General features: G+C 40.7%; 1 protein-coding gene across 1 annotated transcript in view; it reads left to right on the forward strand.

Moving 5' to 3' along the window:
* Positions 1 to 12,559, forward strand: part of abcc9 (ATP-binding cassette, sub-family C (CFTR/MRP), member 9) — a 101,943-nt gene that overhangs the window by 40,402 nt on the left and 48,982 nt on the right. The window contains exons 19-23 of the mRNA XM_038289075.1: positions 3,434 to 3,472; positions 4,097 to 4,135; positions 10,103 to 10,204; positions 10,289 to 10,373; positions 10,473 to 10,553. Coding sequence (XP_038145003.1) covers positions 3,434 to 3,472; positions 4,097 to 4,135; positions 10,103 to 10,204; positions 10,289 to 10,373; positions 10,473 to 10,553 — 346 coding nt within the window. The remainder of the gene's footprint in view (positions 1 to 3,433; positions 3,473 to 4,096; positions 4,136 to 10,102; positions 10,205 to 10,288; positions 10,374 to 10,472; positions 10,554 to 12,559) is intronic.

The raw sequence follows: 12,559 nt of genomic DNA on the forward strand, positions 1-12,559 counted from the left end.
TGGACCAAAAAAGTGCTCTTAACTATGACGGAGTGTTAGGGTAATTTTTTTAAATCTTGAGAATAAAGTTGTAATACTGCGAAAATTAAGTCATCATACCGCAACCAGTTTCTGAAAGAAAGCTTGCAGCTCTGGTCAGCAGATGATGGCCGACCAGCTCCACCAATCAGCAACCAGAGTCCACTTTGACATCCTGCCCAGTTTGATGCTGCTGCTAAAAGATTTCCTGATTTATTTAACCAGAGGCAAAGTATAACTTCACATGATGCTTCAAATTCTTTATTTTTAAGTGCTTCTTGTAGGACTTCTCATAAAATACAACTTTATTCTAGTTATTTTAAGACTTTATTCTCTTAATTTTATGACTATTCTCATTGTGACTTTATTCTCATGAATTTATGACTTTATTCTCGTACTGTTATGACTTTATTTTGTCGTTTTATGACTTTATTCTCATAGTTTTATGACTTTATTCTTGTAATTTTATTACTATTCTCATTGTGACTTTATTGACGTAATATTACGACTTTATTCTCGTTATATTACGACTTTATTCTCGTAATATTATGACTTTATTCCCATAATTTTATGACTTTATTCTTGTAATTTTATTACTATTCTCATTGTGACTTTATTGACGTAATAGTACAACTTTATTCTGATAATTTTTCGACTTTATTCTCATAATCTTGTGACTGTATTCTTGTAATGTTACGACTTTATTGTTATTACTTTATTCTCGTAATGTTGACTTTATTCTTGTAATTGTACGACTTTATTCTCGTAATTTTATGACTTTATTCTCATAATCTTTTGACTGTATTCTTGTAATGTTACGACTTTATTGTTACAACTTTATTCTCGTAATGTTATGACTTTATTCTCGTAATTCTACGACTTTATTCTTGTAATTTTACGACTTTATTCTCGTAATTTTAAGACTTTATTCTCATTGCGACTTTATTCTCGTAATTTTACGACTTTATTCTCATTGCGACTTTATTCTCGTAATTTTACGACTTTATTCTATTTGCGACTTTATTCTCATAATTCTACGACTTTATTCTCGTACTTTTAAGACTTTATTCTCATTGCGACTTTATTCTCATAATGCTACGACTTTATTCTCGTAATTTTAAGACTTTATTCTCATAGTGCTACGACTTTATTTTCGTAATTTTAAGACTTTATTCTCATTGCGACTTTATTCTCACAGTGCTACGACTTTATTCTTGTAATTTTAAGACTTTATTCTCATTGCGACTTTATTCTCATAATTCTACGTCTCTGTTCTCGTAATTTTATGACTTTATTCTTGAAAATCTGTATCCTCGCCCCAATACTCCGTCTAACTTAACAGTCACCTGCTATAAGGATACTTCTTTTCATAACTAATCGGTGCTAAATGCTAATGCTAACATTTGGAATGCCCTTCTTACTATTAAGTAAAAACATAAGAAACAGAATTTTTTTTAGTTATGAAAAATTGAACATTAATTACAAACCAGAAAAATCTTATTCTGTGTTATATGTTTACAGGAAAATGTTATTAAGCTAGCCAGTGTTGCTTATTATGTTTATATAAGAATAAATAGTGGATAAATAGCTATTTCCTCTGACTCCTCATATTATACGGTGACCAGACGTCCCAGATTTCCAGGTCGGTACCCATTTTAGACCACCTGTCCCCAGCTAAAGCTGTCCCCGTATTAATGAGGGGGGAAATGTTGTGTATAGAGTGTTATTATGGTAGAAAGCCTGGCTAAAACCGTAGCTCACCAACAAAAAAAGTCCACATGCGCAGAAAAAGACAGCTAACCGTGGACAAGCAAGTAGGATGGCTTTACGTAAACATATCACCAGAATGATTGACAGTCAGGTGATAGATGATCCACTCGCAAAAAGAAAATCCTCCACTATATCTTTAAACATAAAGTTAAAAAACAATGTATTTTTCCCGTTATGCCATAATAATGTCAACGTTTTGTTTGACTGATGCAAACATCGGCAGATGGAGTTTTATTGCTAATTTATCTGAAACACTCCAAGAGTTTGTAGCCATGTAGCTCATTATTAGAGCAACATACAAAACTCTAAATCTGGATAATGAAAAATTCTTATGGTTTCTAAGTCTGGCTGAGACACATCCTTGGTAAAAAAAAAAAAAAAAAAGATAAATTCAGCCTAGTTTTTTTTTTTTTTTTTTTTATCCAGCCAACCGTCCAACAAAGTAACAAATGCTATAAAAAAAATCACCTCCTTGGTGGGGATAGTCCCCAGCATAAAACTAAAAGCTAGCCGGTGTAGGTTCCAGATCTGCTCGGGCCCCGCCCCTTCTTATGACCTCAACGTATGGCAACTCCACTCGGACAAACTATATAGCACCCATTTCTTAAGGATCAAATGTCTTCTGGAGTCTCAACTTATTATTACCTATATTTGCTATTATTTTACATTTCATTGGCAATCTAAAGTAGCCGAAAGTAGGAAACAATCGTAAGTCTTGAAGGAAAGTTCTGCCTTCTAAGACAGACAGAGCTCTGCTATTTAACAAGGTGACAAAAAAGTCTCAGTTTATTTTTATTCTTTTTATTAAGATCTGAGGGAAGGAAGGACAAATGAAACATCTTAAAAAAGAGATTTTAGACAAATAAAAGAGTTATTCTACTTGTCGAAAACGAACGGTTGTTGTTGACACAAATTTAAAAGTAGTGTAGCTTAATATGGCTAACTGACCGAGCTAAAAGAGGCTAACCTGTTAGCAACTGAGCACAGCTAGCTACAGCGCTAACCAGCTCTGCCCCTTTATATCATGGTCTAACAGTTACTTTGTTCACCAGAAACAGATTTTTTTTCAGTTTTTGCTATCACGGTAACGCTACAGATGCTCTCAACACACAGATGCTGTGCAAAGTTAGTATCGTTGTCTGGGCAACCACAATGTTTTATATCATGTGGCAATGTTCAGCCAATCATGTAGCGTAACGCCACTAGCATGCGCAGGATCCGAGCAGATCTGGTACCCACACCGGTTTCGCTTGCTGCCAAACTTATTAGGCAAGAATAGATGGTTCAATATTAAAAACTCTCTAATGAATAAAAATTTTTAAAAATTTCCAAAAACTATGGAGACATATATTATTTTAAAGATCACACCAAGTAAATCACCAATAAAACTGTTTTTAATAAAGAAATTCCCACATTTAAAAGGTTTTATTTTTAGTGGGAGGACAAGTGACCAGAAGATTCACACGTCTGCTGCAGCTTATCAATTTTAACATCTGTTTTGAAAAGTATTTCCTTAAACCTTGATTTCTAACTCCAGTCTTGACGTTCCAGAGCCGTAAAATAACATTTCTGTCGATGTTTTGGCTGTGCTCTGTATCTGTGTTGTTGTGTTTTCACTGTATTTCCTGCCTTCATGCCACATCAGACTGCCTGATTGTGAGATGAGCCACGAAGGGAGCTTCAGGTACTTCATTTCTGTCCGTGGTGTGTTCATCCTGAAACAGTATGTCCACTAGATTCTGCTAATTTACCCTCCTCTATAGACACTGACCCCCCCCTCCCAATACTATTTGCTCAGTCATCATAGTGAATATAACCGCAGATATGAAGGGAAGAATCACTCATTGATCATTTTCCTTTAACATGCATCAAGGTAAAATCCCCCAGAAATACACTCTCTGATCGTGATCATCCACAACATCCCTGCTAGTGCTTCCCAACTCAATCAGCTTATAAATCTTTCTTGAATATTTATTTGTCTGATTATTTCTGTTGCTGTTTAAAATCCCAGAGGCCCAAAAATATGAGACCTCGTTGTCTAAGAAGCCAGAAAACCTAATTATCCCGGACAGACAGAATGACTGCATCACTCACCAGGCTCTCCTTTCCTGGGTGGGAAGGTTAATTTGATCATCAGCTGGCCGTCATCCCTGTCTGCTCTTTCACATCCGTCATGTCTTTTTAACATTGAGGCCCAAGCTGTTCTCCGTTGTCCCTACCCTGCTTTGTCTTGTTTTTTTTCTGCACATTTTTAAAGACAGAGAATTGGGTTTAAGGTCAATTCTGACTAAAATGCTGGTTTTGACAGCTGGTCAGAGATTGAGGACTCTGAGGAGGACGTCGGGAGGTACATCTTCATCTGATCGTCTCCTGCTTCTTGTTGTGGGGGCTCTAGTGACCTGTTTGACCCGTTGTTCGCCTCTGCTGCTTTCCTTCCATCAGTTCTAACCCTCCTTATGTTTGTGCCTCTTAATGCTGGTTCCAAGTTGCTCATGAGCACATACGCATGTGGGACATTAGTTTCTATATTTGTGGTTATGCAGCAGAATTGTCCATGTTTCTTTTTTTTTTTTGTGTTGAGGCATTTGTGGATCAAATGCATGATAAAAGAGAAAACATGCAGCTAAAGCAGAGTTACTGTCCTTGAGGGCTGTTTTCCTGCAACTTTTACATGTTTTTCCTTTTCAACACATCAGCATTGCTCTGAAGAAGAAGCAAGTTTCAGCAAGGAATTATCAACGGATCATTATTTGTACCTAAAACTAATACATTTGCGGTGATTATATGAATTTAGTGTTGATCAGTACAGGGCTGACAGACCCTGCAGCAGCAGAGGGGTCTGCGCCGATGGGTTAGGAGGGAACAGCACCTGCAGCTGCCAGGTGAGACACACACAGATCTGAGTTCTGCTATGTTTGCGAGGACTTTCTATTGACGTCCATTCATTTCTAACTCCACCCTGAGCCTACCCTTTACCAACACATACCTAACCCTCAACCCAAGAAGCTAAAGTTTCCATTAGTCGACTGGCCCCCATAAGAACCTGTAAGGCCTGAGAATGTCCTCATATTTCTGGGAAATTGATCGTACAGGTTCCGACAAAGCCCCACCACTGACCCATGAGGAGCCAATCTGGTACCAGCAACCTTAAAGGAAACTAAAACTAATATGGGATTTAATAAATTTAGCGTTAATCAGTAAAAAAATAAAAACAATCATTTTCGTTGCGATCACTGACTCTGGGAGTGGCCATTTTTGCCCAAATATAGTAACCCCTCCCTCCTGCCATCTTCCGGCAGTGACATCACGGTGCGGTAAGCCTAGCGCCATTCTCCCCGCTTTACAAGCAAAATCAATGGGAACTACTAGACACATCTGCAATCAACAACAATTATTGAAGATTTCCAGAGGACTTCACCATTGAAATTCACCAGAGCTATAGTGAAACTGACAATGCCCCCGTGAATGGCAGTTGGATGTTGGAATAAAAGTGAAAAAAAAAAAGTTATTTCACCATTCTGATTCCTGATCCTCCACGGACGGGTTCGTCGTTGGATCGCCAACTTGAAGAGGGAGGATTTGCCATCGAACTTCTGGCCAGAGAAAAGACACGTAATATGTAGCCAACATTTGGAAGAAGAATGTTTTCAAGATGACTTGGATAATAGCGCGTTGTGACAAACACCAGATACAGCACTGGGACTTGATCAACAGCCGATACCGCACCGTGACGTCACAAACCAGTAGGTGGCAGTAGTGTTCTTTGACAAAGCACATTCAGATGAAAATTACTCTTAATTAAAAACACTGATCATTTATTGAACAGGATGGAATAATTTCATATTTAACGTACTTTCAGCAGTGTGTATTCTGAATGTGACCGGACTTTTCCTTTAACACATTTTAACAAGAAAACAATTTAAAGTGCTTTATTTAATGAAACATGAGGAAAGCAAACCACTTTAAAAAGTATCTTATGGTGGAATAAACGAGGAAGGTAAAGAGAACTTGTACTACAGACTGAAATTAATAGATTTTTAGTTAATAGTTTAAAGTAAATAGTCAAAAACAGCTTTGAACAATCAAGATCAGTTTTAATTCTTAAAGGATTTTAAAGAAACAGTGAGCCAGAGGAATGACTTCAGAACTGGGCTGATGTTCTTCACTTTCTTAGTTCTAGTGAGGATGCAGGCAGCAGCATCCTGGATCAGCTGCAGCTGTCAGATCCAGTTTCTAGGCAGCATGTGAAGATACAACTCTACTAAAGAGGAACGAGGCAGGAAGTAACTTTTCCACATTAGTCCTTTAATTCTGGAGACGTCCTTCAGGGGATAGAAGGCCCACTTTGTTCCTGTCTTTATGAGCATCTGAATGTTCATGTCTGATACCATCACTACATCCAGATTTAGGTGCATGGAGATCTTGAATATGAGGGGCCCTAAATGGAGCCTTGGGGAACGCCTTGTGGGAGTTCTGTGGCTCTAATGGAAAGTTATTTACTGATGAAAAAAGAGAGGTTTTGGATAACAAAACATTAAAAAGTTGCAGGACAGCGACCATCGAGGACCAGAGTCTGTCTGTTCACATTTATTCCTTTGCACTGGAATATGAACAGTCCCGTCCTTCCAGCAGGTTCTGCTGCTTTCCGAGTGTTTGACCTGGTCAGTCTGCTGCTGGTGTCCCATTAGAGTGCCGTCTGATCCCAGAGTGGTTTGTGTTTTTAATGCTGGGAGTCCTCGCTCTGCTGAACAAACCTTTCACCGATATCTGACATGTGAAGCTGTTTTTATGCTTCATGATCCTCCAGCAGTCATGAAAGGTATGGCTGCTGTGGAAAACTATCATTAATGGCTACTGGAAATGCTTAGAAAACAAGATTATAGTTTTGGAATAAATATATTCAATTTGATCACGCAAACTCACATTACAATGAACCTTGACCACTGTATTAGCTCATCCCTCAGGGAAAAATGGGTTTGAACAGGGAACTTGCAGCCCTGTCAGAACACTGAGCACTGACCTCTAGAGCCCCACCCCTACCATCAAGCTCTGCTGCTAATTTTAAAAACATCTCCCCTTTGTTTGAGAACTCAGTTTTTCATTTTTGGAAATCAGCTTTCTGAGTGTTTTAGAAATGATTTATAGAATTTAAATGATCTTAAAACTTCACCTAGATCAGTAAGGTCTGCTGAATAGTGACTTCCTGTTGGTCCCTGAATAGCGTTGAGATGTGAAGGAACTGGCCTCCATCCTCTTCTACATTAATTCAATTCACTTAAATTCAATTCAGTTTATTTCTATAGCGCCAATTCACAACACATGTCATCTCAAGGCACTTTACAGTTCACCAGATCATACAGTCAGATTGATTAAAAGTTTTCTATCTAAGGAAAACCAGTTGATTTCATCGACTCATTGACTTAAAGGCAATCCCTCACACCAAGCATGCTTGTAGCGACAGGGGAGAAGAAAAACTCCCTTTTAACAGGAAGAAACCTCCAGCAGAACCAGGCTCAGTGTGAGCGGCCATCGGCTGAGGCCGACTGGGGTTCAAGGAGACAGAAGCAGAGATACTAAAGGAACTTGTCAACCAGCTCCACAGGCGGCCCCATCCAGGAAACACACAGCCAAGCAGACGAGCTCCGAGCCAGCTCCCATGTCAGAGGATGAAGAGAGCACATCCAGTTAGTCACAGTCAGAGAAACAGGACTACACTGAAAAACAGGCCGATCTCCAACATCTATAAATAAAGATGTTGATGGCAGCAGCACAGCTGATATTTCTCTCCAGGATGGAGTCACAGCCAAACAGGAACAGACCAGATGAAACTACTATGAGAAAAAGCAAAGAGAGCAGAACGTTAGAGATTGAACAAACAGATTCTGCAGAATAGGAGAATAGAGAGAGAATGAAGCAGAATGATGAAATGGGGGTCCCTATGTCCTCCAGCAGTCTAAGCCTATATTAGCATAACTATAGAGATAGCTCAGGATAACCTGAGCCACTCTAACTATAAGCTTTATCTAAAAGGAAAGTTTTAAGCCTAGCCTTAAAAGTAGACAGGGTGTCTGCCTCACGGACTAAAACTGGAAGTTGGTTCCACAGGTGGGGAGCCTGATAACTAAAAAATCTTCCTCCCATTCTACTTTTGGATTGAGATTGAGAGCGAAGTTACCCTATTATGAATATAAAACCTTTCCTTTTGTGATCCGATTGCCATAAACTCCACGTAGATCACTAAGGTCTGCTAAACAATGGCTTTCTGTTGGTCCCTGATGAGGGTTGAGATGTGAAGGAACTGGCCTCCATCCTTTTCTACATTCGATTTATAAACCTCACTTTTCTCCACTGCCCACTGTAAACTTGTGTTAATAGATGTCTTTCCTGTTAGACGTCATTCTTTAATCTCATGCTGAGGGTCCAGCTCTCCTTTATTAAACAAGCTTCACAAATAAATCAGCCTTTTTCATTATTATACACCGCAGAGACTTTGTTCAGTCCAATTACCTCTGCAGTAAGTTTATTTCATACCTTCCCTGGAGGAGGTAATCAACCTTTGGTGGTTGAACTATTTAAAAAGAATGTACCTAATTTATATTTAAAATATTGATTTGGCACCAATAAATGTTTAAGATGAACCTACCAGCTTTTAGAGTTATTGTCTCTTCAGCAGCTCCCAGGCGAGACTCCCAGCAGGGCGCCAGTGTTTTCATGTTCGTGTTGCTTTGTCTGGCGCTGCTCTTAAGTTTTCTTTTCCTGCAGGTCATCTTTAACCCTCTCCATCCTCCATATTTATCCCTCATATCTGGTGAACGGGTGTTTTCATGGTGTTGTGTAGGAGTTTGGCTGTTTTCCAAACATCACTGCCGTCGTCATCCTGCCGCCTTCATAAACTGCTGATCTGATGTACTGTTACTGATCGGTTTCTCTGTGTCGGGAAATGAAACAGCAGGCAGCAGAGAACTACGACCCACACAGATGTGTAGAAGTGTTTTCTGTTAACAATGACAGCAGAATCCTGCGTCTTTATATGGAGTCCTGGATTTTAAAGCATTTTAACCGCCTTTTGGTGTAACTCAGACCCCATCGGAGGATCGGTGGAGTGGACTTTACTTGCCTACTTGTCGATTTAACACTCAGATCTTTGAGAAATCCAGGCTAGAAGCTCAATTTTTCCCCCATCCATTAGTCCAGTCCTGGTTCTGATGTGCGTTTCGTTTTATTGTTCTGTAGAAAGCCCCACTAAATCCTGGTTTATGCTCAGAAACCAGGTCGTATTCATGTGTGTCGCAGTTAACTCTTGTGTACCTCCCCAAAATTGTAGGTGATCGCAGACAGGGCCGCAGATAGCGTCGCATGGAGGAAAGGAAGGATGCCTCTGATTGGTCAATTCTACATCCACTCTACACTATGCATATTTCCTGTTTGGTACCTAATGGCAGCAACTCTGGCTGTTGTGCCGTCCACAACGCCTGGCACACTTTGGGCACTATCCCAGACCCCGTGCAGGATGCTAGTTTGTAGCTCTGAGCGACAAACTATTGGTTTGTACCCAAAGCCAAAACACTCAGTGCCACGGCCAGTCTTTGGGGAACACTCACGGGTGGACTGTGTGTCGTCTACCGTTGGATGAGGGGTTATCAATGTGTCGTCAAACCGACACATTGACACCCGCAGTCCTAGCTAGTTCCTGATTGTCCCTCTTGCGTTGTGGCATGGAATAGCAGACCACGCTACAAAATTGGGCATAAATCAAAAATATCTGCATCATAATTGCGACACACTGATGCGGGAGTATACAATCAACTTCAACCATTTCAGGTCCATTTGAAGGACTCTGAGGCAGACTATGTTCTTCATCTTCCCTGAGCATTTCAACAGTATGACCAGTCCAAGCCATTTCTCACCTAGATATATTTTATTTGTTTTCTCCTGTTAGACTGAAATATAAGTGCCCAGTAAAAATGGTTGTTGTGGATTGGGCTGTACATCAGAGAAACTACGGTTGTTCAGAAATAGATCCAAAAGACTTTCCCAAATTGTCTAGATCTATGGTTCCTCTTGGATCTTCTTGGGCTCCATTGTTGATTAATCAGCTTAGAGCTTTTAAAACATATATTTTATGCTATCTACAAGCAGGATCCGTTCCCAGAACCTAAGGTGCCTAGGCTTAGATAGATGTGTGGGTGATTGCGCGTGTCAACGCGGAGAACCGCTCTTTACTGCGATGAGACCTGACTGTGACAGTACATCAGCAGTCCTCCTCTCTGAGTATGAATGCGTCATTCTCATTTCATGTTTTTTCTGCCTCCAGCAAGAACAGAAACTCAGTGGCCTACGCTGCCCAGAAGTCCTGGCTGCTCAACGCCACGGTGGAGGAAAACATCACCTTCGGCAGTCCCTTCAACAAACAGAGGTAAACAGCACGCTCCAGTACCGATAGGACCCTGGTTGCAGGTTCTGGGCCGTCTGTGATGGCTGTCTGGTTCGTTTTTTCTAGGTACAAAGCTGTAATCGATGCCTGCTCTCTTCAGCCGGACATCGACCTTCTGCCGTTTGGAGATCAAACTGAGATCGGGGAGAGGGTCGGTGTCTCTGTGTTCTGTTACTTAGGGCTGAATGTTCACCATCAAAACCTGGAGAGATCTCCTCTTATTTGGAGTCTGATCTGTCCTTCATTTCAGGGGATCAACCTAAGTGGAGGTCAGAGGCAGAGGATCTGTGTGGGCAGAGCTCTGTATCAAAACACCAACATCGTCTTTTTGGTGAGTCCGCATTTCTCATCAATGGTTAAAACATGTTTACCTCCAGAACAAAAGGTACGCAGCGATCGGACCGGTGTTCTGTCAGACCAGCATACCTATACTCAATACGCATGCGCAAGACGTCAGTTTGCATTTATCTCTTTAGTTTTGTATGAAAAATAGGCTTTAAATACCTCAACAGGGGTGTATCCCTTTAGTCTTAAAGACAATTTGTGGTCAGACAGTCATACATTTAAAAAAACAGCAAAAAGTAAGTAATTACATTTTTTTTTGTACATGACTAAAGAGATACAAGCCTGTTTAGGTAGTTAAAAGTGTATTTTCCATACAAAACTAAAGTATGCCCAATACCCAGTACCTATCAGAGCAGAGTTGTCCGTTCTTGAGATTGACAGCTGTCCCAGCATGCACTGTGGCAGCAGCGGCTCACAGAGCTCAGCTAAGAGTTCTCTTTTCTGTCGCCGTTGTTAAATAAAAGTATTTTTTAAGATAATTTGAGGCGAGAACATTATACTTTTAAGCATCACTATATGGCCCATTTAGTGATTTAATGTGTAATTTAACATGTCAGAAGTTGAGAGGATCGTGGTAACCAGCGGACCTCTGAGGCTAACAGCAGCCAGGGCTAACAGGCTAGTTGACCCATATTTATGCTGCATGCTCCCATCTCCAATCTAAACTTTCCTGTTTTCTTCTGAAGAACATACTTTGCGAGGACACGAGTCCGAACTTGCGTTCTTGTGAATTGAGAAACAGACCCTGTCTACTTTTAAGGCTAGGCTTAAAACGTTTCCTTTTTGATAAAGCTTATAGTTAGAGTGGCTCAGGTTATCCTGAGCTATCTCTATAGTTATGCTGCTATAGGCTTAGACTGCTGGAGGACATAGGGACCCCTTTTTCATCATTCCGCTTCATTCTATCTCTATTCTCCCACTCTGCAGAATCTGTTAGTTCAATCTCTAACGTTCTGCTCTCTGCTTTTTCTCATAGTAGCTTCATCTGGTCTGTCCCTGTTTGGCTGTGACTCCATCCTGGAGAGAAATATCAGCTGTGCTGCTGCCATCAACACCTTTGTTTATAGATTTTGGAGATGAGCCTTTTTTTTCAATGTAGTCCTGTTTCTCTGACTGTGACTAACTGGATGTTCTCTCTTCATCCTCTGACATGGGAGCTGGCTCGGAGCTCGTCTGCCTGGCTGTGTGTTTCCTTGTTTTGTATCTCTGCTTCTGTCTCCTTGAACCCCAGTCGGCCTCAGCAGATGGCCGCTCACACTGAGCCTGGTTCTGCTGGAGGTTTCTTCCTGTACAAAGGCAGTTTTTCCTCTCCACTGTCGCTACAAGCATGCTTAGTGTGAGGGATTGCCTTCAAGTCAGTGAGTTGAGGCAATCAACTGGTTTTCCTCAAATATAAAACTTTGAATCAATCTGACTGTATTATCTGGTGAACTGTAAAGTGCCTTGAGATGACATGTGTTGTGAATTGGCGCTATAGAAATAAACTGACTTGAATTGATAGCAAGAAGGGTTGTAGAAATTATGCAAGCTGCTGAGCTTTGGACCGCCTGAAGCTTGTTTAAGGATTTTTGAGGTAGACCAAAAAGAAGAGAACTACAGTCATCGATGCAGAAAGTGACAAAATACGTACAAGTGTCGAGGTTGAACCAAGACAGAGAGACGGGTGAAGACGATTGATATTACGTAAGTGAAATTAAGCAAGGTTGTTAATGTGAGAGGAAAAGAAAGAACATTGTACTATTAATGATAACACCCAGACTCTTGAACTGAGCTGAGGAGGGAGATTACAGAGTTGTCAAGTGAAAGGGGGAAACTGTCAGCTTTGGATAACGTAGATGCGGCTCCCACAAGGGTTTGTCATCTCCAAACGATGGCCCTCCTGCCTCCGTGGCTGAGGCTGGTCCTGATTCTGTCTGGACTCGAATGACCAAAGGATCTCGGCTCGTACCCCCTCTGCATGAACCTCATGGTTTCCTGTCATCAGGGGAACCA

The sequence above is a fragment of the Cyprinodon tularosa genome, unplaced genomic scaffold (assembly GCF_016077235.1).
Source record: "Cyprinodon tularosa strain WSP-4 unplaced genomic scaffold, ASM1607723v1 ctg263, whole genome shotgun sequence".
Lineage (NCBI taxonomy): Eukaryota > Metazoa > Chordata > Actinopteri > Cyprinodontiformes > Cyprinodontidae > Cyprinodon > Cyprinodon tularosa.